This window comes from Nerophis ophidion, linkage group LG10 (genome assembly GCF_033978795.1).
Source record: "Nerophis ophidion isolate RoL-2023_Sa linkage group LG10, RoL_Noph_v1.0, whole genome shotgun sequence".
In the NCBI taxonomy this organism is placed as follows: Eukaryota; Metazoa; Chordata; class Actinopteri; order Syngnathiformes; family Syngnathidae; genus Nerophis; species Nerophis ophidion.
Genome location: NC_084620.1, coordinates 13470143 through 13491870, shown reverse-complemented (window position 1 = coordinate 13491870; position 21728 = coordinate 13470143). Strand labels below are relative to the sequence as shown.

The window sequence follows — 21728 nt, the reverse complement described above, 5'->3', positions numbered from 1 at the left end:
GTACTTGGAGCGACAAGTTTTTTTTGAGGTGGTACTTGGTGAAAAGGGTGTTACCGGTATTGTGCTGACTTTGACAATTGAATGCACTACAAAGACAAGATATTTGATGTTCAAACTCCAAAACTTTTTTTTTTTTGCAAATAATTAACTTAGAATTTCATGGCTGCAACACGTGCCAAAGCAGTTGGGAAGGGGCATGTTCACCACTGTGTTACATCACCTTTTCTTTCAACAACACTCAATAAACGTTTGGGAACTAAGGAAACTAATTGTTAAAGCTTTGAAAGTGGAATTCTTTCCCATTCTTGTTTTATGTAGCGCTTCAGTCGTTCAACAGTCCGGGGTCTCCGCTGTCGTATTTTACGCTTCATAATGCGCCACACATTTTCGATGGGAGACAGGTCTGGGCTGTTGTAGCCACGCTGTTGTAACACGTGCTGACTGTGGCTTGGCATTGTCTGGCTGAAATACTGTAAGCAGGGGCTTCTATGAAAAAGACGGCGCTTAGATGGGAGCATATGTTGTTCCAAAACCTATATGTACCTTTCAGCACTAATAGTGTCTTCACAGATGTGTAAGTTACCCATGCCTTGGCCACTAATGCACTCCCATACCATCACAGATGCTGGCTTTTGAACTTTGCGTCGATAACAGTCTGGATGGTTGGCTTCCCCTTTGGTCCAGATGACACAATGTCGAATATTTCCAAAAACAATTTGAAATGTGGACTCATCAGACCACAGAACACTTATCCACTTTGCATCAGTCCATCTTAGATAATCTTGGGCCCAGAGAAGCCGGCGGCGTTTCTGGATGTTGTTGATAAATGGTTTTCGCCTTGCATAGTAGAGCTTTAACTTGCACTTACAGATGTAGCGACCAACTGTATTTAGTGACAGTGGTTTTCTGAAGTGTTCCTGAGCCCATGTGGTGATATCCTTTAGAGATTGATGTCGGTTTTTTACACAGTGCCGTCTGAGAGATCGAAGGTCACGGTCATTCAATGTTGGTTTCCGGCCATGCCGCTTGCGTGGAGTGATTTCTCCAGATTCTCTGAACCTTTTAATGATATTATGGACCGTAAATGTTGAAATCCCTAAATTTCTTGCAATTGCACTTCGAGAAATGTTGTTCTTAAACTGTTTGACTATTTGCTCAAGCAGTTGTGGACAAAGGGGTGTACCTCGCCCTATCCTTTCTTGTGAAAGACTGAGCATTTTTTGGGATGGCACCCACCTGTTCCCAATTTGCCTGCACACCTGTGGCATGTTCCAAATAAGTGTTTAGTGAGCATTCCTCAACTTTAGCAGTATTTATTGCCACCTTTCCCAACTTCTTTTTTACGTGTTGCTGGCATCAAATTTTAAAGTTAATGGTTATTTGCAAAAAAAAAAAATGTTTATCAGTTTTAACATCAAATATGTTGTCTTTGTAGCATATTCAACTGAACTGTACGTGTCCTCATCTTTTATATGAGATGGTTGGTTATCAGACATCGTCCATCACACATTAACCTGTCACGGCTTTCACCACAGACCTGAGACGTGCATTCCACTACAGAAACAGCTCTACTCGCCCACCGCTAAACTGACCTTAAAGCTCGCTCTGGCGCGCACAAGTGGGCAGTGTAATCAGATTAGTGCGCAGGCAGGATTACACGTGCAAGCAGATGGAACACTGAGGCGGTCTTCAGGTTTACTTTGAGCCAAAGTGCACACACAGGCAGAGGCTCAAGAGGAGGACAGGATGAAGATGGATTAAACCCCATGTTGTTCAAACAGATATAAAAGAAGACACGACACAGGAATTGCTGGAAAACTAGGGTAAGGTCAAATATATCCATATGACTCCACTGTGTTTATAGTCCTTGTCATTTAAACTCCATCCAGGTGCTTTGATTGATTGTGTGAAGGTGTGATGTCTCCCGTGGTGGACGAGACAGCGGGGGACCTCCCAGTTCGCGATGTGGGGCTGATGAGGGGAGGACTCATGCTGACTGTTCCAGGTTTGTTTGTTCAAAAAAAAATGTGAGACCAACAGAGATGGACAGCGTAAGGTCTTGTCTCAGCAGATGCCACACGTGACATGAAGCCGTGGAAGAAGCATCACATCATGATGACCAAAGGTGAGACCGCACCTTCAGCTTCTTTCGTTTTTTTCTTGACACTCTTCTGTCCCCCGCAGATCCTCAGCGGCTCTTTCGTTTCCCCAGGGAGCAACTGGAGGACCTTTGCCTTCACCTGCAAGAAGAGAACACTGTGTTAAGAATGCACTCACGAGCACAAGAGCAAAAGATGCGCAGGTGCTTTGCATAGTTAGGAATGTTCTACAATGCATTAATGCACTTGTAGCCTCCGATACATATACAGACACAAAAGCATAAAATAGCTTTTCTCTAAAAAGGATGTCCACCAGACTGATTCGTCTTCGTCAAGCCAGTCCCGGTGCCAAAGACAGGGACATGGAGGACTCATTGCAAGAGCTGGAAGCTCGTGTGGCCACGTTGGAGAGCCAGAAGGTTGTATTACAGAACAAACTCAGCCTGGCCAAGCAGCACATTCTGGACTTGGGGGGGCGTACACCATACAAGTTCAACAAAGGTGTGTGTGTGTGTGTGTGTGTGTGAGCGTGCATGTGCAAGTGTGTGCTGTATTCCAAGTTGTGCCTTCCGTGTCTTTCTCCTCTTCCAAGGTAAATGTGCAGAAGTTGAGGGCGGAGTCAGGAGGGCTGCGCAGACGGCCCCACCCCGCTACGGCCCAACAAAAGAGGATACCAGGGGGCAGATGGAGAAATTGTAAAATTAAAATAATCCATCTTCTTTACCATTTGTTGCCCATCTTTTTGAAAACCCATGTTTTCTCCATCGAGCTGTGTGAGCGAGCAGATGAGGGTGACGGAGCTCCAACTGGCCCTCCGAGACACACTCCAAGATAAAGAGCGAGAGATGAAGAAGCAACAGGCTGAAATACACAAGTGAGGACAGCAGAACTTTTGCTTACGAAGCCTCACTCACAGCTGATTATTTTGTGGTCAGAGCAACCATCAGAGAAAACGTGGATGTGATCCGTCTCCAAAAGAATCTTTCCGAGAAGAGTACGGCCCTGCGGGTAACCCAGGAGAAGATCACTGACCTGCAACAGGTGGGATGATGTTTACCAAAACACTAAGCACACTAAGGGTGGGATAAATTACGTTTATACTTTCCATCGCTCTGCTTCCTCTTTTGGCAGGCCTATGAGAAGCAGCTGGAGGAGGTGAAAAAGCAATGAAAACCTCATGGGGTTCTCCTGGTAATGAAGTCAGCATTTAATTTTTGGTTCACCTCAGACTCAGACGTCACTGAGGGAAAGCCAGGCTGTCCTCCTAGAGAAGGTGGAGGAGCTGAGTGAGAAGCTGAAGCAGGAGAGGCAGAGAGTGCTGACCCTGGATGGTCAACTCACAACTGCCAGTTTGTCTCTGCAGAATCTGGAAAAGGTCTGGACACAAGCAGGACTTTCAGTCATTGGAATAATCTATTAAGTAATGTAATTTTTCTCCTCCAGCTACAAGAGCGTATAAGTGACCTGGAGGGAGAGAGGGATCGGATAAAAGAAAGCTATGACTCACTACTTGAGAGGTAAGAGAAAAAAACTGCTGGATATTTACCACACTTCAAAATTCTTCATTCAGGTTTCTCTTCTCGTAGTACTTTATCTACTTACAACGACACTGTGGAAGAACACAAGGTAGTGTACAAGGAAAGGGAGGCACCAGAAGACACCGTTTCCATGATAGATGCAAATATCCTGGAGAAAGCGCTGCAGGCAGAGCGGGACGAAAGAGGGAGGCTGGAATCAGAGAAGGAGAAGCTCATACTAGAGAAGGAGATAATGGAGGAGCAGAGGGAGCAAGAAGGAGGTGGGAGCTGCGATGGATTTGTTTGTTAATTTAATGCAGCTAATTTTGGTATTTGCCTGCAAGCCATTCTATAAACAAAGCAACACATGGCCTGCGTTAGAACATTACACAAGTAACACCACCACGGAATAGCTCGGTTGGTAGAGTGGCCGTGCCAGCAACTTGAGGGTTGCAGGTTCGATTCCCGCTTGTGCCATCCTAGTTACTGTCGTTGTGTCCTTGGGCAAGACACTTTACCCACCTGCTCCCAGTGCCACCCACACTGGTTTAAATGTAACTTAGATATTGGGTGTCACTATGTAAAGCGCTTTGAGTCACCTGAGAAAAGCGCTATATAAATATAATTCACTTCACTTCACTTCACCCTATGGAAAATTGGCTATTTTACCATTTTTGGGTCCTGCAAAGACCATCACTGTAGGTTTTCTTATATCCCTGCAGCCTAAAATATATTTCGCAATAAGTCTGAACCTGGTAAAGTCCAGATAATCATGCCGTCAAAAAGTATCCTCCAGTGTACCAAGAAAAACTGAAACTGTCCCAAATGCCACCTACAAACAACATGGATGCCTACCTCTAAAAGTAGACTCAGGGTTTCCCCTTAATATAATTGAATGTGGCGGACCGCCACAGCCTTTGTATTACCATGTTTTACTTTTTACTTTAAAACACATTAAAGTAATATTATATATTGTAGCTTTCAGAAGAAACTATACAACGACCAATGCTATTTTTAACTTTTACCTTTAGTCTTATAAAAACAAATAGCACAATTCCAAAAGGTTTTACCTCCCATTTCCACACTTTCGTCTCAGTAACTCGAGTCCGCGCTTCCCCGCCGGACACACAACAACACTTTCTCATGCTCGGCCAATCGCCTTTCAGGCAAGGGTGGCGTGTTTGCAAACATGAGAAAAATTGATATTAAATCCTAACTACACAAACATTAAACATTACCAACAGCAAGTCGTTTCACTTTGAATGGATATACTATATATACCCTATTATTTGCGCACTATTGACAAGTGATATATCGAAAACTCGACCACCAAAGAAAGATTTTGATTACTGAATACATTTGATTACTGGACGTAAAACATTGTCTGGAGCGTTGTCAGCATGTCTGCAATGTGGACGTATCCAGATATACCCATGGACATAGATCTACACAATGTGCAAATATGAAAAAGACTTTTCATATTTATAGACTGGGGCGGTATAGCTCGGTTGGTAGAGTGGCCGTGCCAGCAACTTGAGGGTTGCAGGTTCGATTCCCGCTTCCGCCATCCTAGTCACTGTGGTTGTGTCCTTGGGCAAGACACTTTACCCACCTGCTCCCAGTGCCACCCACACTGGTTTAAATGTAATTTAGATATTGGGTTTCACTATGTAAAGCGCTTTGAGTCACTAGAGAAAAGCACTATATAAATATAATTCACTTCACTTCACTTTTAGGAAGAAAAAGATCAACTAGAGCAGCGCAAAGCAAATGTGACGTGTTTGCTGTCACTCACCTCTTTTGTCAGGGACATCAAGGGACAGAAGCTAAGAGTCTATAAACACAAATCCATTTTATAACATCAGAATAATATAAGATTTGTTTGCTAGTAGTTTTTAATAAATAAAAAAAGTCATTAAAAGTCTATGGAATGACACTTAAAAAATTCTCAAAGTACATTGTACAATAAGCAGCAACAATTGAGAATATGCTGCGATGAGGTGGCGACTTGTACAGGGTGTAAACCGCCTTCCGCCCGATTGTAGCTGAGATAGGCACCAGCGCCCCCCCCCGTGACCCCAAAGGGAATTAGCGGTAGAAAATGGATGGATGGATGGATGGAATTGAGAATATGGCAAAACAATTTGAAGATGTACTTTAATACTAACTAATAACAACAGATTTGTTTTTAAATGTATGTATACATTTTTTTTTTTAGCATTTTTATCCATTTTAGTTTACTTTATTTATATAGCACGTTTTAGAAAACAGGAATTGAAACCCACATTTACAAGCAGGATAAAACTCAGGAGAGTCAATTGTAAAAAACACTCCTGAAATCCATCTACCGCTTATTCCCTTCGGGGTCGCAGGGGGTGCTGGAGCCTATATCAGCTATAATCTGGCGGAAGGCAATGTACACCCTGAACAAGTCGCCACCTCATCGCAGGGCCAACACAGATAGACAGACAACATTCACACTCACATTCACACACTAGGGCCAATTTTAGTGTTGCCAATCAACCTATCCCCAGTGCATGACTTTGGAAGTATTTTTTGGATTTTTTTTTTTTTTTAATCATATAGCAGATTATTCAAAAACGTCATGGTGACCACACCCATAACCACACCTTGACCACACCCCTACATGTATCTTGACAGTCGAGGGGAAACCCTGAGATATTATGGTTTGTTGTTTTTTTTGTTTATTCATTTGCTTATTACAATCCCCAACATCCGCTGCAATAGCAGCCACTGCTTTTCCTGGGGTCTAAAAATGGTGTATGATGATTTTCATGCGTCCTGTCATGACAAACCTTTGAACCGTTTTTACTGGGATACACATACCCACAAGATTTGGTATGGTTAAGCCCTCAAAGAGTGATTTATATTAAGAAATAATAATAGTGAAGGAAAATAAGATGTAAACAAATTCAAGAGGGTCACTTTGTCACCTATACCACAAAGCTGCTCTTTGCATTTATTTGTGTTATCTTAACCCACATTAAATTGATTTAAGCATGTGTAATGAATTAAAATGTGAAGAATCAATTAAACCAGTAAAAACAACTGAAGTATATTTAACCTGTAATTCTTGATGTTCAGCCAAACTTAAATATCTGGAAGAGAAGATACTGGAGTACAACGAGCAGATTTCTGTCCTACAGCGCAGACTAAACTCTGTCACCAAGGTCAGTAAATAAGTTATGACATAAAGATAACTTGACTTATTTATTGTGTCCTTCTCTCGCCCTGCAGGAGTTTGACATGAGTGACGAAGAGCTCAGTGAAACACTTTTTCAGATTAAGGTGTGTAAGCAAATGGATCCCAAGACTGTCTCAATTGGCATACTTCTATATTTACTCTTAGCCTGTTGAGTGCATAAGTAAGAAACACGGCAAAATGCAATGCACTGCCATGGGGCAGACTTTGCACTCAATACACCCAAAATGGCAAGCACAGTGATGGAGGACCCTTACCCTCAACAGTCACCATCTTGGCCACGTAGCAGAAGGGGAGAGACTAGCTTGAATGGGTTATGATTAAAAAGGAGACGAGAGGAAGTATCCGACAATTATGCCAAGATTTTACGACAGAAATGGATTCAAAACAGCACTACACCCGGGGTCTGGAGATATATATATATATATATATATATATATATATATATATATATATATATATATATATATATATATATATATATATATATATATATATATATATATATATATATATATATATATATATATATATATAGGTGTGGGGAAAAAATCACAAGACTACTTCATCTCTACAGATCTGTTTCATGAGGGGTTCCCTCAATCATCAGGAGATTTTTTGCGCTCTACCACGGTATCGAGCACTATTCTCTGGATAATCCAATCAAGACATATATATATATATATATATATATATATATATATATATACAGTAGGGTCAAGACAAATACGTGTGTGTGGGTGTGTGTACATATATATATATATATATATATATATATATATATATATATATATATGTGTGTACACACACATATATTTGTTTTGACCCTATACATACATATATATATATATATATATATATATTAGGGGTGGGCAAATTAATGCGTTAATTACGCGTTAACTCATCAATCTATTAACGCCGACAATTATTTTATCGCACATTTGCGTATGTTGTTTACATGCTTTTATTTTGTTAATGCCTTTTCTTAACAAGATGGCATCTCCCGGATGTACTTCGGCGTCGAGGGGCTCTTGGTAAAGATGGAACATTTGGCAAAAATACCGGACAATTCTGCAACTTTCATGGCTGGCTTACAGCGTGGTCACTCTGGGATCACTTACGACCGCCAGACAATTCTGGATGTGGATAGATCGGGCCGTTTTGGACTGAATGACGCGTGCTTACTAGACCGGCTAGCTAGCATGGGAATACATCCAGCGGCCTGTGAAGCAGCGGAGTATATGTGTTGTCTGTCTATTTATGAATAATGCAGACGAGGAATGTTGGCTGAGTTCTTAACGTTTGCTTTCAGAGCGTGCATATCACAACATACAAGATGCCGTCATGGCGACACAACCTATACCGGGCTACCGCGCATGCTCGTCACTCCTGTTGCATGCTGGGTAGGGTAGTTCTTTTTTTCCCTGGCTCATAACATCACAAATAGTGCCATGTATATGCGTTCAGTTTATCAAAGCACCAAGCAAACAATCGGAAAATTCCCATCATATCAATTCCTAAATATGGTCATAATTATTTTAAGTGCACTACGCAGAATAAACACAACATTATTAATATTGGTACCACGGATAATTTGATCAAAAATTTCCTAAAACAGCCCACTACCTATAATATAGGTTTTTTAAACATAAGACCCTGATAAAAAAAATGTTTCTGCTGTTACCTCAGAAATTGCCTGTTCAGATGTTATGATTGTGGCTCAGAGATTTGTATGTAGATTATATTTATTTTCCATAACAAACAGGATAACTTAAATACCCTGGCAGAGGCAATAAGCTTAAATGTTTGTATTTACATTTTTTGAGTTGATTTTCATAAAATATGCTATTTAACTGCTACTGTTTAACAAGGACTGATTTAAATTGTGTTTGCACAACAAATGTTTTGGCGCTTTTGTTCATGTGGGAGAATATTCCAATAAAGGTGCATTACACACTACTTTTGAATTCATTATTGGGCTTTGCGTATACAATGCAGTTAATCGCGATTAATCGGAGAAATAGTGCGATTAACTTCGATTAAAAATTGTAATCGTTGCCCAGCCCTAATATATATATATATATATATTCATATATATATATATATATATATATATATATATATATAATATATATTTGTCTTGACCCTACAATTGTCCTTCTGTCTTTTTTTTCTTCTTCTTTGTATCACCTCCTGCTCGATCCGGCTGAGCCAAACACTACAGCATATACATCCAAGTATTCAATAAAGTCAAATACAAATAAGGCAACAAGAGAATTATCCCACACTTGTCTTTTGTACTGCGATGAGGTAGCGACTTGTCCAGGGTGTACCCCGCCTTCCGCCCGATTGTAGCTGAGATAGGCGCCAGCGCCCCCCGCTACCCCAAAAGGGAATAAGCGGTAGAAAATGGATGGATGGATGGATGTCTTTTGTAAAGTAAATCTGTACAGCAGATCTGAGCATCTACATCAACAATAGGATTTGCCAAAGCAGGTAGAAAAGACAAATGTTGTATTTTTCTAACCGAGTACTTCCCGCGGGCCGTATTGTAAACACTGGCGGGCCCAAACTGGGCCGCAGTTTGTGGACTACTGCACTAGATTGTCATAATTTGCGCCAGTACACAGTACACTTAATAAAGCATTCTGACTGAAGTATTCCATTTGAGATTCAGTCCTACAGAAGTCCCAACATGCTGGATCTTTAAAGAAAGGTTCTTATTTCCTTCACATGTTGGACAGGCGTTCCGTATGCAACAGGAGAGCAGAGAGGGTTTATGTCTCCCCGGGGCTGATGGAGAGAAAGAGCTTGTCAACAATCAGGCCGTACACGCCGAGACCGTGCTCGAATTACAGAAAACCAGGAGCCTCCTTTTGCTAGAGCATCGCATCAGTAAAGACTTTCAGGTGCCAACACATCCTCATGATCAGCACTGGCATCCTCAACACGCTCTTTTCAATGTAACCCGAAGTGTTTTCTACCCAAAGGAGGAGTTGGATACAACCAAAACAAGGTTGGAGAGTGAAAGGGAGGCAATGAGGATGAGGATGGCGGAGAAAGACAAACTGTTATGCAAAAGAGCTCTCCAGATCAACGCTTTACAAGGTAAGAACTGGAACAGCAGTAGCAGTCTTTCAGCATCAATACCTAACGCCATTAAATATGTGCTCAAAAGACCAGCTGAAAACCTTTGCGTACAACACAAAGAACCACAAACGGACCATACCGATACAGTACACATGGCCAACAGGAGAAAAACAAGCAGTCTCGCTTGAAGATTATATTTCTTATTCTCCACTGAGGTCTGGAGAGTCCCTCTTAGAAATTCACATCAAGGTGAAAAGTGCTTTATTAATTCTATTCATGGTTGTTTAGACACCAACTGTGTTCTTACTTCTTTAGGATGCCACCTTTACTCCAAGTGGGCTTCGGAATATGAGCAGCATTGATCCAGACCAAGGTGAAGACACGGTGACCTTCTGTACGTACAGCCTTTTGAACTTTGAAGTCCACTCCACACCTTTGGTGGCGGGAAGCCAACCCAACTACAGCTTCACCTCTCACTATGCTCTGACTGCCTGTGATCTGGAAAGGCTAGAGGTACAGGGGTGGAAGGTCAAAGTGGAGCTACACCAGGCAGTAGGAGGGGTCCGCTTTCTAACACACGGGAGCGGACAGTTGTCCCTGTTGGCTGCCGTGGAGAGGAGAGGGGAACATATTAATGGACGTGTGCACATCACAGGTACAGACAAAGTTCTTAGTTGGAGTGGTAGGATCTGGTTACTGTCAGACAATACATTCTTGTGTCTCTCTTCAAGGTTCTGTGGGGGAAATAGTTGGTGTTGTGGATTTCTGGGTCCGTCTATTTCCACCTACAGAGCCCATTAATGCAGTGGTGTCGGGAGGCAATGACAGGACCACAGCAACAAAGAAAATGCCGGCTCAAATCTCTCTTGGCTGGCAAACTACCGGCCATGCGGTAAATTCAAAGGAATTTTCATAAAGATTTCCAGCCAGTTCTGTTGAGAAATAATCACTTTCTATGTAAAGCAGGAGTTGTACGATTTTGGTGGAGGCATTCCCAACGAGCTGATGTTGCTGCTGGAGCGCTGTGAGAGTCTAAAAGGGCGCTGGCCTGGACTACTTCCTGATGCCTACCTGACCTACAGATTCTACGACCTGCAGCCCCATGTGTCCCAAACGGTCCGGAGTAATGTTAACCCAGTTTTCCACGACATCACCAGCTACCCGCTTGCAATCACAACTGATGTGTTGCACTACTTGAGGTAGGCTGTGAACCCCCGGGCAACCTACTTTTGTAACATTGTGCAAAATGTTATTCATGTTTAAATTGCGCAGGTCAAGCAGCCTTTGGGTCTATGTGTTTGATGACAGCGATGACCAGATACCACCAGTCTACTTGGCTAAAACACCCATCCCACTGAGAGCGCTGGCGACTGGCAGGGAGATCCAAGGTGATCCAAACAAGATTACCAGTTCATATTCCTGGACATGGCATAAACCCAACAGGGTCTCTGGTTCTCCAGGTCACTATGTTCTGCGTGATCCAGCTGGTGGCCCACGGGGGACTGTCAGGGTGTTGATTAAATGGAAGTACCCCTTTCAACCACCAGTAGATGTGATGGAAAACAGCATGAAAAACCAAGGATTAGCAGAAGACTCACAAAAACCAATAGCTAAGCCCAGAGTCAAGGTGTCTAAATAGTGCACATTCTATCTACTGAATGAACATCAATCTTCCACATTCAACAACTTTTGTCTTGTCTTCCTGCAGACAAAGCAACTTGAGTCAGGAGCAACCCAAGCAAAGATGAGAGAGATGAGAGCTTATGTGAGGTTTTATGCACCTTAAAACACACCATCATGGTACATTACCCAACAGTATGGTGCACAAATGTTTCATCTTTTATGTTGCTAGCCTTCACTTGACAACATACAACCACGCCAGACCAAGAGGTCCAACAAAAAGTCTCCTGCTCGTCATGACGAGGAACCCCGCACTGTGCTCTCTCATTCGCCAATCACAAAGTAAGTTAATGAAAGAATGTGGGCACAGCGATGGAGATAAACTCATTTCATTGATCTCCTGAGATCTTCCAGACATGCCACATCACTGAGAAGACGCTCTTTTGGTGATCCTGCTACTCAGGTAGGGTTCGACAAGGTCTACTGATGTCATGGAGGCAATGTCAGGTTAACTGTATGTGCTAATGTTCAGAACATTTCCTCTGTGGATCTGGTGTCAGTGGATAAAGAGCAGGAAAATGAGGAAAGGAGCGAGAGTGGTAAGAACTCACAACCTTACTTTGTGGTCGTTCTTCATTAACATAGTTTTACTGTGCAGCTGCTGAAGAACCCTCGGAGTCCTCTGAGACCTTAACAAGCGACCTCATTGTTTCATCGAAACAAGAGAGAAGAAAGGTCAAGTAAAGCTATAGGCCAAAGAAAACACAGCATCTCATCACATATACTATAAGTGATAATGTTGGCATGCAGGGTGACAAGCTGAGAGTGGAGATCTTTTCGTTGACTTTCGAACCGTCCTCTCAAGTGGCGCTGGACGATTCAGTGCAGCGTGTCTACGTGGAATACCGGCTGCTGGGTATTCCCATGGAAACAACGGAGACACCTGTGTCCCTCCGCAAGCCCACAGAGGGGGAGGAGATTCACTACAACTTCACACGAGGTGGGAGCATTGATAGGCAAAAGGCATTCATATTTTCTTTTTGCTAATCTCTCTGTGTCTCTGCCAGTCATCTACGTGGATGGTTCACTGTCAGCCCCACTCAGACAGTATCTTTACACCATGTTGGAGGGCAGTGACCCCAACAAGGGCAGGTAGAGTAAGTCAGTGCACAGCAGGTGTGTCCAAAGTGCAGCCCAGTGGGCCTTTTTGGCCCTCAGCATATTCCGAAAAGTAATACAAATCATTTATAAATAAAACATGTTCATAAATATTACATTAATTGGCTTTGTCACCTATACCACAAAGCTTGTTACAGGTAGCTTAGCACAGTGGTGTCAAAAGTGCAGCTCTTTTTTTGTTGTCCCGCAGCCTATTTTTTTTTTAAATTACTTAATGGTCTTTGACCTCACGGGTGCAGAAAATTCAGGTGCAGCATAATTGGTGGCTTAGCCTGCTGCCACACAGGCACCAAACTTTAAATCAATCAAACTTCACACTGCATACAGTCGTTTAATGGTGCAAAAAAAAAAAAAGTAAAAATACAGTCTTTTTTTTTTGTCTCAGAATTTCTCATTCTTAAGCGCTTTTGGAACAGGAAAGAAGCTGTTTTAAAACTAAGGTAAACAAGCAATGAACCATGAAACCACCCTCTTTTTGCTGTAAAAAGGTTGCTCACGTTCAAAGAATGAACGTGAGCTCACAGTGCCATCAATTGGCTAAATGCCAAAAAGACGCAAACTTTTACACTGATTCATGATACAGTATATAATGTGACAATTAAAGTACCAATGATTGTTACACAAACATGTGTGATGAGATTATCCTCTGCATTTGACCCATCACCCTAAAATAGTATTTATGATATTAATTCTAATAGTATATATGATATCAATTATAAGACAGATATACTAATAGTATATACTGTATATTAATTATTAGACAGGAACAAAAACAACATTAGAGCGACATAGCAGATCCTAAATAGTATCAATAAAAATGGTGCGAAGAGAATGAGCCACAGAGAGTAACGTAATGAACGAAGTAGTTAAATGTTTTAATAGTGACTTTGTAAGTATTGGCTCTGGAAGAAAGGATTACAGATTTCAGATGGATAACACCATAAACAGAAATCCCAACTCGATGTTCCTCGCGGATGTGACAAAAGAAGATATAATCAACGTTGTGAATAAATGTAATTCCCAAGACCTCAAATGATTGTAACGGATTTGATATGGAAACCATAAAAAAGGTTATTGAAGCGATTTCCAAACCTTTAACGTATGCAACCTATTTTTTCAAACAGGCAAATTCCCAAACAAAATGAATATAGCAAAAGTTATAACGGATTATAAGACTGGCGACAAACACCAGTTTACAAACTATGGACCCGTTTTCTTAACTGCACAATTTTCTTAAAAAATACTGAAAAACTCTTCAACAACAAAATGGGACAAATTCATGAAAAAAGTGGAACACTCACAGACAGCCAATACAGATACAGAGCCAACATCTCAACATCAATGGCATTAATGGAAATAACAGAATGATTTACCAATGCAATACTAAATCATAAACAGTGTGGATCTAACAAAAGCATTTGACGCAACTAATCATAATATCTTAATTAACAAATTGGAACGATATGACATCAGAGGTCTGGTTTTGAACTGAGTAAGAAGCTATTTAAACAACTGGGAGCAATACATGTAGCTTGACGAACACACGTTTACAACGCTAAATATATCCTGCAGCATAGCCCAGGGTTTAATACTGGAACGGAAATTGTTCAATCTGTATATAAATGGCATATGTAAAGTCACAAAGTATTATTTGTATTATTTGCAGAGGACACAACTGTTTCTGTTCAGGAGAGAACACAGAAGCTATTAAAAATAATAACAGAATAAATTGACAAATTAAAGAGATGGTTGGACAAAAAAGACAACGGTGTCCTTGAATCTCAGTAAAATTAAAATAATGTTATTTTAGTAGAAGAGAAAGTCAGACACAAATAGGCGGAGCAGAAATTGAAAGGGTAAAAGAAATAAATTTTTGGGGATTAATAATAGATGATAAAATGAATTGGAAATCTCATATAAAAATATACAACAAAGTAGCGAGAAACACTTTTAATAATGACTAAGCTAAATATTTTTAAGACCAAAAATCACTCCATAGTCTACTGCTCGCTTGTGTTACCATATCTAAGTTATTTTGTAGAAATATGGGGACACAATGACAACATTATACTTTGTTCACTAACCGTGTTACGAAAAAGGTAAATTAGAATTATACACAATGTTGGCGATCGAGAACTTTTAAATCCTTTATTTTTTTCATTAAAAATATTGACATTCAATGATTTGGTGCATTTGCAAACAGCTAAAATTATGCACAAAGCAAACTATAACCTGCTACCCAATAATTTACGACAAATGTTCTCAACAAAAGAGGATAACTTTAACCTTAGGAGAAAATGTAACTTACAAGATTTGTATGTACATACAACACTTAAGACCTTTAGTATATATACATTATGAAATGAATTAAGCAAAGAAGTCAAACAACGTATTAATATGATTCTGTTTAAGAAACTGTTCCTAAAAGGGACACGCGGTAGAAGATGGATAGATGGATAATCCAGAACATATTGAGCTTTATTCATTATTTAAGTGTTTCTCCGTACCTTATGTTCTATCTTTTTTATGAGTTTTCCAATTCAACTGTGTTAAAAAAAACTGTTTTCAAAGTACAAAAAAGAAGAATCCTGATAAACTTGTTAAACCTAATTTAAAAATGAGATAATTTACCTATTTGTCTCATTATGTGAATCAAAACTTACTTAACAATTCATTTATGAGAACTTTTTTTTATTAAAGCAGTTATAAGTTACTTGTCGACCGTCATAAAATATGTTAACTTTTGGAATGATACATGGACTTACAAGTAGTTGAATAACACCTCTGTCTTGGCCTAAGGGGTCTGTATCGCTTTTGCTGGCACTTAGCGACATTGAGGAGGGTGGCAGGAAACCTGCCACACAAAAAACTACAAATGTGCTGATTTGCTTTACGGCATACGTCACTCCCTTTTTAACCATTCGTTAAAAATATGCCAACGCCTTTTGTCGCCAGAAAACTAACAGAAAAAGAAGAATGCCTACGTGCAATTACTGCTATCATGGTAGCAGCTATAAAACAACCAAAGAAACAGAATATTTTGCCTGAGGAGACAAAAAAATAAGAAAAGGGGAGGCTACCCGGATAAAAGGACAAACAAAAATCAATATTGTCCTGGCTATTATTTGCTGGCGTGAGCTCAAACACAAGAAAGGCTTTGTGATTTATGCTGTCTTGGCCCGGTTCTTACTGTAAGTAACTTTCGATGCTGAAATTAAAATGATAATGCTAATGTTAATGATCGGAAATTTGCGCGGTAGCAATAAATAGCCACCAGTTTGATAGTTTGCAGTTCCACACTGACACGACCAGCCACGCAACAAACTCAAAAGTACTGTATAAAAAAAAAAGCAATGCGATGACCGGTGCAATGGACGTCGAGTGGATCTAGCATAATATTGTGAAAGTCCTGTCCATAGTGGATCTAACATAACAGTGAGAGTCCAGTCCATAGTGGGGCCAGCAGGAGATCATTTTGAGCGGAGACAAGTCAGCAGCGCAGAGACGTCCCCAAGTGACGCACAGACGAGTGGTCCACCCTGGGTACCGACTTTGAACAGCTAGCGTGTCATCTGTGGTCATCGAATCTGTGCCACCCCCCCTCTACACGAAGGAGAGGGGGGCAGAGCAGAAGAGAAACAGCAGATCAACTGGTCTAAAACGGGAGTCTATTTAAAGGCTAGAGCAGTGGTCCCCAACCTTTTTGGAGCTGCGGACCGGTCAACGCTTGATAATTTGTCCCGCTGCCCGGCGGGGGGGGTTTATTTATTTTTTCATTATTATTTTTTGTCAGGAAAAAGGGAGGTTTTTTGGGCTGGTGCACTAATTGTAAGTGTATCTTGTGTTTTTTATGTTGATTTAATAAAATTAAATAAAAATTAAGATAAAATTAATAAAAAAATATTCTGCGACCCGGTGGTTGGGGACCACTGGTCTAAAGTATACTAGAGCAGTGGTCCCTAACCTTTTTGTAGCTGCGGACTGGTCAACGCTTGATAATTTGTCCCGCTGCCCGGCGGGGGGGGTTTATTTATTTTTTTATTATTATTTTTTGTCAGGAAAAAGGGAGGTTTTTTGGGCTGGTGCACTAATTGTAAGTGTATCTTGTGTTTTTTATGTTGATTTAATAAAATTAAATAAAAATTAAGATAAAATTAATAAAAAATTATTCTGCGACCCGGTGGTTGGGGACCACTGGTCTAAAGTATACTAGAGCAGTGGTCCCTAACCTTTTTGTAGCCGCGGACTGGTCAACGCTTGATAATTTGTCCCGCGGCCCGATGGAGGGGAGGTTTTTTTTTTTTGTCAGGAAAAAGGGAGTTTTTTTTTTAGTTGGTGCACTAATTGTAAGTGTATCTTGTGTTTTTTATGTTGATTTAATAAAAAAAGAAATAATAATAATAAAAAATTATTCTGCGGCTCAGTGGTTTGGGACCACTGGGCTAGACTATACAAATGAGTTTTAAGATGGGACTTAAATGCTTCGACTGAAAATTATTTTCCCTCTATTTTTTTGTCGTTAACCATTTTTAACTTGGCATATCTTGACCAACATTGGATTGTTTTTGCTCAGATGTGAAGAGTTTTAAAGTGGTCCCTCCCTTTTATTTTGGTAAAGTGTTTGGACACCCCTGGTTTACAGATAACGACTTTGTTGTGTTTCTTTGATGTATGTGAATATAAATCACAAAGTGTTTGTGCAGGTTAAAGTTCACCGTCGTCAGCGAGCCAATGGATGACAATGAGGAGTGCTGGGATGTCGGATGCTCCTTCTTGGACCTGCAGGAGCTGCTGCTGACAGGGAACGACGTCATTGAACGGCAAATTGACAGTAGGCGTTTCTGAAACATTTCCAAAAATTTAAAAATGAAAGGCAGATTGTTTCTGCTTGCTTAATGTGTGTCCATCTCGTGTGTTTTCTCCAGTTGTGCGAGTAGATGACGAAAAGGAGGTGATAGGATTCCTCAAAGTGTCTCTGGAGGCAGCAAAAGCCCTGACTGGAATTTACCAAGAGTTTCACCGGCCAATGGATGCTGAAGATAACAGCGATAAGGAAACCCAGCAAGAAGAAGAAGAGCAGCAGCAGATGGAAAAAGATGCAGTTATAGTGATAGACTACAATGACAGCGACTTTTAATTACACTTTAGGCCCACTCACAAAAAGGAATATTCATTTGGCTTTTGGGTAATGTTTCAAGTTGAGCCTAAAGTGCACTGTTTACCTTTACAAGTGAACCTAATTTGACCTTCACCAAATTTTTTAATTATCCAAATAGTTAAAAGTTAAAAGCTAGTCTACTTTCTGCATAACTTGCTGTTCTCTAACAAGTCGCTGAATAGGTGTGTGATCGATACATAAGCCAATAAATGTTTGGCTTCAATTAGAATCCGAATTAGAATTAGATACAAAGGGACTGGAAGAGTCACTGATAATTAGAGGTGAGCGTGTCGTTCTAGGTTCTGAGTTCAAACCCCGGCCGAGTCAAACCAAAGACTATAAAAATGGGACTCATTACCTCCCCGCTTGGCACTCAGCATCAAGGGTTGGAATTGGGGGTTAAATCACCAAAGTGATTCCCGGGCGCAGCACTGCTGCTCCCCACTGCTGCTCCCCACTGCTGCTGCCCACCGCTACCCTCACCTCCCAGAGGGTGATCAAGGGTATGGGTCAAATGCAGAGGACAAATTTCACCACACCTAGTGTGTGTGTGAGACAATCATTGGTACTTTAACTTTTTTAAATATTGATAGTATTGATCCCATGGTGGGGGTCGGTATCGGATCAATACTTTTGTTGCAGTTTTTCGTCTGTGAATCCAGCAAATTATTGTCTTTTCCTGAGAGCTCTTACGAGCGCAGCATGTATTCTAGTCTCGAAATAATAATTTGTAACGCGCTTTACATTTGTTAAAATCTCAAAGTGCTACACAATATTTACAAAAAAAATTAAAAAATCTAAATGAAAAGTTACAATAGAAAATTAAAATAGAAAAACAACCCTTGAAAAACACTAGATAAGCACTAGATAAAACATAGATAAAATAAAATAAAAAACATGAAAGCACTGGATAAAACAGATAGGCAAGCAGTGCATTTAAAAACAAAAAGGCAGAGAAATTAGGTCAAAGCTGTGCTAAAAAAGTGGATTTTTTGTCCCTTCTTAGAACGGTCGACCGGCTGTGGTGCTCTAAGATGATCGGGGATAGTGTTCCAGAGTTCAGGTGCGGTCTAGCAGAAAGCCTAGCGGCCCATTGTTTGTAGGTGTGTCCTGATGGGTTTGAGGAGGTTGGTGTTTGAGGAGGGGAGGTTGCCACCCGCAACCTCTGCCTCCGAGGTTGAGGGGAAACTAGGTACTTGAGGTAGGAGGGGGCGTTGCCGTAGATGCATTGATGTGTTAACACAGGGGTAGGGAACCTATGGCTCTAGAGCCAGATGTGGCTCTTTTGATGACTGCATCTGGCTCTCAGATAAATCTTAGCTGACATCGCTTAACACGGTGAGTAATGAATAATTCTGCAGGTAATCACAGTGTCAAAAATAACGTTCAAAATATAAAACATTCTAATGCATTTTAATCCATCCATCCGGTTTCTACCGCACCTGTTCAAGAAGTTGCATTAATGGTACGGAGTATTTTATTGATTGTTGGTTAGTTTCAGAATAACAATGTTATTAAAAAGAAGAAGAGACTTATTATACTCTAAAAATGTTGGTCTTACTTAAACATGCACGCATTTAGTTGTATTCAGTCTTAAAAAAAATATTATTTGGCTCTCACGGAAATACTTTTTAAAATATTTGGCTTGTATGGCTCTCTCAGCCAAAAAGGTTCCCGACCCTGTAAGCAGGTTAAACTTGAATTTGATCCAGGATGCAATAGTGAGCCAGTGGAGTGATTTGGGGATAGGTGTGATATGATCACGCTTGCGCACTCATTAGGATCCGCACTGCGCTGTTTTGGATATACTGGAGCTTCTTTATGCTCTTTTTGGGAACCCTGACAAGAAGTGCGTTGCAGCAAACAGTGCATCTCTTTCTTTTTCTACTGCTCATTCAGGTACACTTTGCCATTCCTACTCCCCGCTACTGTTGACCTAATTATTCACAAATATCTGCCTGCAAAAGAAGTTATTTATGGTGTTGACATTTTTGTGTTAGATTTTTTTTACATGGTTGCATTTTTGTTTATTTGCACTAGTAGATGTTTTCTTAAATAATTGTATGAAATAGAAAGTCATGTAATTATTGCATATATTTGTTTTTTCCATATGTAGTTTTGTATAGTTGCATTTTAGCACATTTTTATTTGAATAAAATAATTACCTTGTGGTACTACAGTCACAATCAACTAATTAGTTGCAAATTTGCAAATGTATTCAATGTTTTATAACTAAAGTCAAAGTATCGTTATCAATAACTGCAATTCTAGCCCTTTTTTATCGGCCCAATAGCAGAATTCCTAGCATTGCCCAGCTCTAATTAACTGAAAAGGTATGAGAAATTATTTTCACAAATCAATCAATTAATCAATCAATGTTTATTCATGTAGCCCTAAATCACAAGTGTCTCAAAGGGCTGCAAAAGCCACAACGACATTCTCGGTTCAGATCCCACATCAGGCCAAGGAAAAACTCAACCCAATGGGACAATGATTAACCTTGGAGGACCGCTCCTCTCTGAGCTGCCACCTTATCGTGGTAGAGGAGTTTGCGTGTCCCAATGATCCTTGGAGCTATGTTGTCCGGGGGCTTTATGCCCCCTGGTAGGGTCTCCCAAGGCAAACAGGTTCTAGGTGAGGGATCAGACAAAGAGCAGCTCGAAGACCTCTATTAAGAAGACAAAACATGGACCCAGATTTCCCTCGCCCGGACGCGGGTCACCGGGGCCCCCCTCTGGAGCCAGGCCCGGAGGTGGGGCACGATGGCGAGCACGTGGTGGCCGGGCCTGTTCCCATGGGGCCCGGCCGGGCACAGGCCGAAGAGGCAACGTGGGTCACCCCTCCAATGGGCTCACCACCCATAGCAGGGGCCATAGAGGTCGGGTGCAATGTGAGCTGGGCGGAAGCCGAAGTCAGGGCACTTGGCGGTCCGATCCTCGGCTACAGAAGCTAGCTCTTGTGACCTGGAACATCACCTCACTAGGGGAGAAAGAGCCTGAGCTAGTGCGCGAAGTGGAGAAGTTCCGGCTGGATATAGTCGGACTCACTTCGACGCACAGCAAGGGCTCTGGAACCACTTCTCTCGAGAGGGACTGGACCCCCTTCCACTCTGGCGTTGCCGACAGTGAGAGGCGACGGGCTGGGGTGGCAATTCTGGTTGGCCCCCGGCTCAAAGCCTGCACGTTGGAGTTCAACCCAGTGGACGAAAGGGTAGCCTCCCTCCGCCTCTGGGTGGGGGGACGGGTCCTGACTGTTGTTTGTGCTTACGCACCAAACAGCAGTTCAGAGTACCCAACCTTTTTGGGTACACTCGAGAGAGTACTGGAAAGTGCTCCCCCCGGTGATTCCCTTGTCCTACTGGGGGACTTCAACGCTCATATTGGCAACAACAGTGAAACCTGGAGAGGCGTGATTGGGAAGAATGGCCGCCCGGATCTGAACCCGAGTGGTGTTTTGTTATTGGACTTTTGTGCTCGTCACAATTTGTCCATTACAAACACCATGTTCAAACATAAGGGTGTCCATATGTGCACTTGGCACCAGGACACCCTAGGCCGCAGTCCCATGATCGACTTTGTAGTTGTGTCATCGGATTTGCGGCCTTATGTTTTGGACACTCGGGTGAAGAGAGGGGCGGAGCTTTCTACCGATCACCACCTGGTGGTAAGTTGGCTGCGATGGTGGGGGAGGATGCCGGACCGGCCTGGCAGGCCCAAACGCATTGTGAGGGTCTGCTGGGAACGTCTGGCAGAGTCTCCTGTCAGAGAAAGTTTCAATTCCCACCTCCGGAAGAACTTCGAACATGTCACGAGGGAGGTGCTGGACATTGAGTCCGAGTGGAC

At 41.5% G+C, this 21728-nt stretch overlaps 1 protein-coding gene across 9 annotated transcripts; it reads left to right on the top strand.

Annotated features, from left to right (window-relative positions):
- The first annotated feature begins 1586 nt into the window (after positions 1 to 1586).
- rpgrip1 (RPGR interacting protein 1) lies at positions 1587 to 18764 on the top strand. Of its 9 annotated transcripts, none has more exons than XM_061912501.1 (31): positions 1587 to 1823; positions 1890 to 2005; positions 2069 to 2125; positions 2185 to 2302; positions 2404 to 2600; positions 2692 to 2794; positions 2869 to 2973; positions 3035 to 3140; positions 3231 to 3254; positions 3328 to 3474; positions 3543 to 3616; positions 3686 to 3897; positions 6722 to 6807; positions 6875 to 6925; positions 9584 to 9748; positions 9833 to 9947; positions 10018 to 10178; positions 10245 to 10584; positions 10661 to 10821; positions 10893 to 11128; positions 11202 to 11317; positions 11390 to 11556; positions 11638 to 11694; positions 11782 to 11891; positions 11955 to 12012; positions 12082 to 12148; positions 12208 to 12284; positions 12360 to 12549; positions 12617 to 12701; positions 17432 to 17559; positions 17654 to 18764. In XM_061912501.1, exons 2-31 carry the CDS (start codon positions 1918 to 1920, stop codon positions 17863 to 17865), a joined length of 3813 nt encoding a protein of 1270 aa, XP_061768485.1. In that variant the 5' UTR covers positions 1587 to 1823; positions 1890 to 1917; the 3' UTR covers positions 17866 to 18764. The 9 variants fall into 9 exon arrangements, with proteins under 9 accessions (XP_061768485.1, XP_061768487.1, XP_061768481.1 ...); XM_061912503.1 differs by having other exon boundaries at positions 1588 to 1823; positions 2416 to 2600; positions 9830 to 9947; XM_061912497.1 differs by having other exon boundaries at positions 1590 to 1823; positions 1913 to 2005; positions 9830 to 9947.
- The last annotated feature ends 2964 nt before the right edge of the window (positions 18765 to 21728 follow it).

Bases quoted from the DNA above. Each gene is read 5' to 3' on its own strand.
- rpgrip1 (XM_061912497.1), top strand. From the start codon at position 1,918: ATGTCTCCCGTGGTGGACGAGACAGCGGGGGACCTCCCAGTTCGCGAT. The intron at 3,141-3,230 runs GTGGGATGATGT...CTCTTTTGGCAG, and splicing joins AGATCACTGACCTGCAACAG to GCCTATGAGAAGCAGCTGGA. The intron at 10,822-10,892 runs GTAAATTCAAAG...TTCTATGTAAAG, and splicing joins GGCAAACTACCGGCCATGCG to CAGGAGTTGTACGATTTTGG.